Below are 6,000 nucleotides of genomic sequence, written 5' to 3'. Positions count from 1 at the left end.
AATTTACATAAAATGATATACAAAATTAGAGCTAGTGTGTGTGTGTGTGTGTGTGTGTGTGTGTGTGTGTGTGTGTGTGTGTGTGTGTGTGTGTGTGTGTGTGTTTGTGTGCAGTTGATAAAGACATGCTGTTGCTACAATGAGACAGATCATTTGTTGTGGGGGCTGTTGAACCACACTTAACAAGCTGAGGGAAGTGTAAAATATGTGGTCATTTATATATTTTGGTTGTGTGCAAGTACTGTGAGACAAGTCATAAAGGTTCACATGACTGCTGTACTGACAGGTGTGACCCTTTTATTCAGTGTGGAGCCTGCAGGGGCTGACAGATGATATGGAGTGTTTAAGTCACTATAACAGCAGTTTTGTTTTGTATCTGATGAAATTTTTAAGGATGCTAATGAAGGTCAGTATTGACTTTTTTTTAAGGAGGCAAGATAAAAGATATTTTGTAGCTTTATTCATCCATATACAGTATGTACAGTATTAGTAACAAGGGGAACCCACCAACCTCCTTGTAATCTCCTAAATTTCATTTTCATCTTCCTTTTTCCATTCTCCCTTTATTGCATATTTTCAGAAGTTCTTATATCCTTACCCACTGTCTTTTTTCTCTTCACCTCCCCTTTCCTTCTGTTCCATTTCCTGGTGATGGCACAGAATTATCAACAACAAGCTTTTGATGGCTGAGGATGAAGCCCGAATGAACCAGATACAGGCCAGGTCATTAGCAGCAGGCATGGCCGCCGTGCCCTCCAAGCCTGGGTGTTGAACCTGAGACCAAGCCAGGTAGGTGTGTGGCCTGTACACCTAGCCACTTGTACTTCTTGTGCTTCACTTCCTATGCTGTCACATGAAACATATTTATTCCTTGTTTTCACAATGTTTCACTCTTAATTTTTGTACTTGTGTTTTGCTATGTATGTATGGCAGCATGTCCTCAAAACACTAAGCAAAAAAGAGGAAAGGAAATGAGGTGGTGAGTTATTATTTCTCTTATATGACAATAAAAAAGTTGTCAAAGGCATGTCAAGTTTGTGTGCAGGATTCTGTATTTGAGTGTTGAAGCATGTGTAAATTCACTTGATAAGTATTTAGCTTTTTAAATTGATGTTTGGATGATAATGTGAAGGTTAACATGGCATTGTACTAATCTCCTAAAAAAAAGGCTGGGAACCATCTGTTCATAATGTGTGTAGGAGGCTCAAGGTATCAGGTGTTTAAGCTTTTAGATTGTGATTTGATAGGAGGAGTTATGTTAAGAAGGTCACATGACCTTGGTTGTCCATGTTGTATAGAATGTTTTCCAATAAAATTTCTTTCAGTCTCCCTATCTTTTTTACAGAGATGTAGTTTAGATATTTGATTCCAAAGTCAGTTAAGTTTTTCTTTTTTCATTCCTGATCAACTCTGTGCTCTTTCATAAGAGGCATTGATCTGTGCCTTTTCATAGAAGCATGGTCCATGACCTAGTGACATGCAAGGTTTATTGAAGGGACCTGAAAAAGAACCATTTTACAGTGATGAAATTATTCCTTTGAAAGTATTGATGGCTGATCTCTTTCTATAGGTGAGGGTTAGTGTTCTCTACTGTACCAAATACTGAACTGTCTTTTGTACTATTTCTCCATCTGTATCCTACCCAGTAATGGTAATAGACTGAGGAACTCCCCACCTTTGTTCATTTTTACTAAGTATTGTCCTAGTGGTAATCAGATGCAGCATTGATTTGCTTAGGAGTTGGGTATCTGAGAATGAGTGGTTATTGGCACCAAGTGCAGCTCAGTTGTGGGTAACTCCAGTTGTTGGGAGCATTCCATGGTACACAGATGGTGGGATAGTCTTGCCTTGGACTCTTACAAATGTGTACTATGTCCCAGTGAGTTTTGTTTTTATTTGACATGAATCCCAAGTTTATTTAGGCATTTCAGGGACTTATTGTGGGTGATGGAGATCTCCACAGCACTCTTCTCTTGCTGGGTGGGTAGCTGTAGAAAAATTCATATGAATACAGATGTCAGATGTAGGTAAAATAGAGAAATGTTGATTTGATTGTGAACTAAATCCCACAACTTATATTATCTTTGATAAGAAAGGTTTAATTTAGACCATGAAAATTGGATAAATGAAGCTGAACATTATTTTACTGCAACAAGAAGGCACACAAAGTGAAGGAGATCACATACTTGACTTTAGTTTGTTGTTCCTTTGATGGGGAACTTGTATCATTGTTAAAAGCTTAAATCCTGTAAAATAGCATGGATCCATCTGAATCTTTATTCAGTCAAAAGTTTATATGATGTGTAGACTATTCAAGCTTGCCAGCCTGGAGCCTGGAGCCTGCTTGTTGTAGAGTTGTCCTATGTTCTGTAGATTTGCTTGATATTATAAACAATTATGATAAAATTTTTGTAAAACAATTTTGTTCTTTATTTCTGTCAGTATCAGATTCAGTATTTTCTCCATCTTATGGCAGCATATATTTTCAACACAGAGTGAGGGCAGTGTCATTCCTCCTGTCCACTACCCCAACTTCTACTCCCAACACTACCACAGCAATGAGCGGTCTTGTGTGGTGGCTGAGGATTCTTTTGAAGAGGACAACGCTTCTGCTTCATCTGAGCAGGTCAGAAGGTGGATGGCAGCAGTATTAGTAGCAGACTGGTGTTACCTTGATGCTACTGCTACATTTCATTATTTGCATAGTTTTTTCAGTTGTCATGGACTTTGTGTAATATATATAAAAGTATATGAAGCTCAAGAAACTTGTTGATAAGGTTTATGTTCAGCATACAAATTGTAGGATGCAAAGACAAGGATTGAAATATCATTGCCACAATTCCTGACAAAGCATTTGGTGCCACAGAATATTCAGCAATGTAATGTTTGTTTGGCAAACAAACCAGTTTCCCTGAATGATAGCTTTATTTCTGCAAGTTAATACAGTCTCTCTATGGGGGAGAGTTTGGAGACAAAAGCCAAGCATATATATATATATATATATATATATATATATATGTGGTTTGTGAGTCAAGCATACTGATCATTACACTATCATGTGTAGTTTTAATATGTAATTTAGATCAAGGACAGTGCAGTGATAGAGGAAAAATTGTTCACTAGATTTTTTCAGAGAAGTTTTATGACAAAGGATTAATTGAACGATCAGTATATACGAGTATATATTGGCTTACTAGCTGCATCTCTTTAACACAGAAGTGCATCGCTGTTGTGGGAGGGAAGATATGCAGTGTTTCCCTGCCATCTGTGGGAGTTACATTCCAGAGCCTCTTGCAAATAATTAAAATCTGTGAATATGGGAAACCATCCCTATAAGGATCAGAACTACCTATATTTATAGTTTAAACCTTAAACTATGCATCTCACATTTACTAAGCAATTCACTTTAAGACAATAAAAAACAGTTCTTATATGTATAGTACACGATATTTTAATTAAAAAATACAGTGCACTATAAAATAAAACGGGAATAAGTTGATATGTACAATAAACCCTTGATATAATGAACTTCTATTTACCAAATTTCAGGTATAACAACCTATTTAAGGCTGCTGTCTGCTGCCTCTCTCTCTCTCTCTCTCTCTCTCTCTCTCTCTCTCTCTCTCTCTCTCTCTCTCTCTCTCTCTCTCTCTCTCTCTCTCTCTCTCTCTCTCTCTCTCTCTCTCTCTCTCTCTCTCTCTCTCTCTCTCTCTCTCTATACACATATATAGCAAATTTTCATCTCAAGTGACCCACTCTCCCCCCATATGTGTTCATTATATCTTGGGTTACTGTAATTTATAACTGAAAGAATAATTTGGGCTCTTTGGGCTGAAAGACTGAGCTGGTGGTGACACCTGGCAGCTCTGAAAACTCCCCATTAGTTAGGTTAGGGAAAACTCTGCAAATATGCAAAACCATGAATATGTGAGGGAACGCTGCTATAGGCTATCTCTTATTTGTTGTAGATGTATTCCATTCTATTGGCATAGAACGATAGGAAAATGGCATCAAGGAAGTAGGGATGCCACCAAACTAAGGAAATAGAGAAGTCAAAATTTAGTCATTGCTCTGTTTTGTGAATTGGTAGATATTGTGCCTGGTGGCTCCACTTCACCATTCCTCAAATCAGGGCGGTCAAGTTCTCAACTTAAGCCAAAAGTATTCTAAAAAAGTAGCTTAAGAAAAAATATGTATTTAGTACAGTCCATGTAATGAAAAGGAACTAATCATGATTAAACAAAGAACTCTATGTTCTCCTTTATGAAAGAGAGAAATTCATATATTATAAATATGGGAGGTATGTATATTACAGTCCCTGTATTGAAGGGGAACTCATCATGATTGAATGGATAACTATGTTTTCTTTCATGAAAGAGTGAGAAATTCATATATTATAAATATGAGAGGTATATATATTACAGTCCCTGTACTGAAGGGGAACTCTTCATGATTGAATGGATAACTATGTTCTCTTTTATGAAAGAGTGAGAAATTCATATATTATAAATATGGGAGGTATATATATTACACTCCCTGTATTGAAGGGGAACTCATGATTGAATGGATAACTATGTTCTCTTTTATGAAAGAGTGAGAAATTAATTATGAGCGAAACAAAGTTTACTATGGAGGTTGTTGTTTCGTTTTGAGGGGCCTGGCTCGGTCTGACCATAACCCTATTCAATCGCTAATATCTCCAGAACTACGTGACTGATCGTAACAAAATTAGCATCATATAATAGCACACCTCTATCAATTTTTTATGATATAGCTTTCATCTCTTCTATTGGGTGAAGTTAACTTACTAAAAGTAGAAGGGTGTCAGAAATGGGATTTCTCAAAAACTACTCAACCAGTTTTAATGAAACTTAAGAAGTGTCATGTTATAATTTTAATAAAATTCCTTACGTCAACTTTGAAGTAGCACTGTACATGCACAAAGTCAAAATTACAACTTTTTAAGTAATTAACTGATCAAGCTCAAATTTTTGTTGGTAATAAGAGTAATACAAGTTATGATGTAAAATCATGTGAAATTTGCAACACTACTGTGCATATGCAAAATACAATACAAAAATTTTTGTAAAGTGACCATCAGTTTTCTGCAATTTTCACCAATTTTCTTTTGTCTCAATGAGAGCGGATAGATACCACTGAACACAAAATGAAATTTCCTATCAAGTGGTATATAGCACAACCACTGGGCTCTTATAGAGTTTTGAGCTAGAGTGATTTGAATATTAGGCAAGTGCATGATGTGTGGGGTGCCTGAAGTTGCCTCTCTCTCTCTCTCTCTCTCTCTCTCTCTCTCTTCTTGAAATACCCCTTCCACTGATGCATTACTGACATCTTTGCTCGTTAATCGCCTTCCAAGGCATTTTACTGGTATATTATAACTTTTCTTCATTAAATTGTGTAACATTTGCTGTCTTAGATATAATTTTCTATCTGTACAACATCACCTCTCCTCTAGTAAACCTCATCTTTATTTATGATATGCATGTACAGTATTATGAATAAAATAATAAAAAATAATTAGGTAAAAACCAACTTAAAATTTTCTTGATGTGTCCTGTTGGTGATGCTCATCAAGGCTAGTGTCTTCTGGTATCAACCGTAAGTCTCTTGAGACCCCCCCTCAACTTTTTCTTCATTAATTTCTGCAACATTCACAGTCTTAAATCTAGTTTTCAATTTCTAGAACACAATCTCTCCTCTACTAAACCTCATCTTCTTTTCCTCACTGAAACATAGGTGTCTGAGGCAACTTACAATAGCCCCTTTTCTGTTCCCTCCTACTTTCTTTATTCTCATTTTCAATCCAAAGCTGAATGTTGCGTTTATGTGCGCAATGACTTAACCTGCTGTTGTGCCCACACTCTTGAATATTCCGAGTTTTTCACCATCTGGCTACTATTACAGAGTCACTCTCAAACTAAATTTATCTGTGCTGTATACCTCTCACCTAACTCCTCAGACTATAAGAAATTCTTTGAC

The 6,000-nt window shown here is 36.5% G+C and overlaps 1 protein-coding gene across 1 annotated transcript in view; it reads left to right on the top strand.

Annotated features, from left to right (window-relative positions):
• Positions 1-267: 267 nt before the first annotated feature.
• LOC135103183 (DNA-directed RNA polymerase II subunit RPB1-like) overlaps positions 268-6,000 on the top strand; it is a 115,909-nt gene continuing 110,176 nt past the window's right edge. The window contains exons 1-3 of the mRNA XM_064009277.1: positions 268-286; positions 713-789; positions 2,495-2,626. Coding sequence (XP_063865347.1) covers positions 268-286; positions 713-789; positions 2,495-2,626 — 228 coding nt within the window. The remainder of the gene's footprint in view (positions 287-712; positions 790-2,494; positions 2,627-6,000) is intronic.

The sequence above is a fragment of the Scylla paramamosain genome, chromosome 8, assembly GCF_035594125.1.
Source record: "Scylla paramamosain isolate STU-SP2022 chromosome 8, ASM3559412v1, whole genome shotgun sequence".
In the NCBI taxonomy this organism is placed as follows: Eukaryota; Metazoa; Arthropoda; class Malacostraca; order Decapoda; family Portunidae; genus Scylla; species Scylla paramamosain.
Note: the sequence above shows the minus strand (reverse complement) of the source record. Positions and strands in the feature narration are given on the sequence as shown.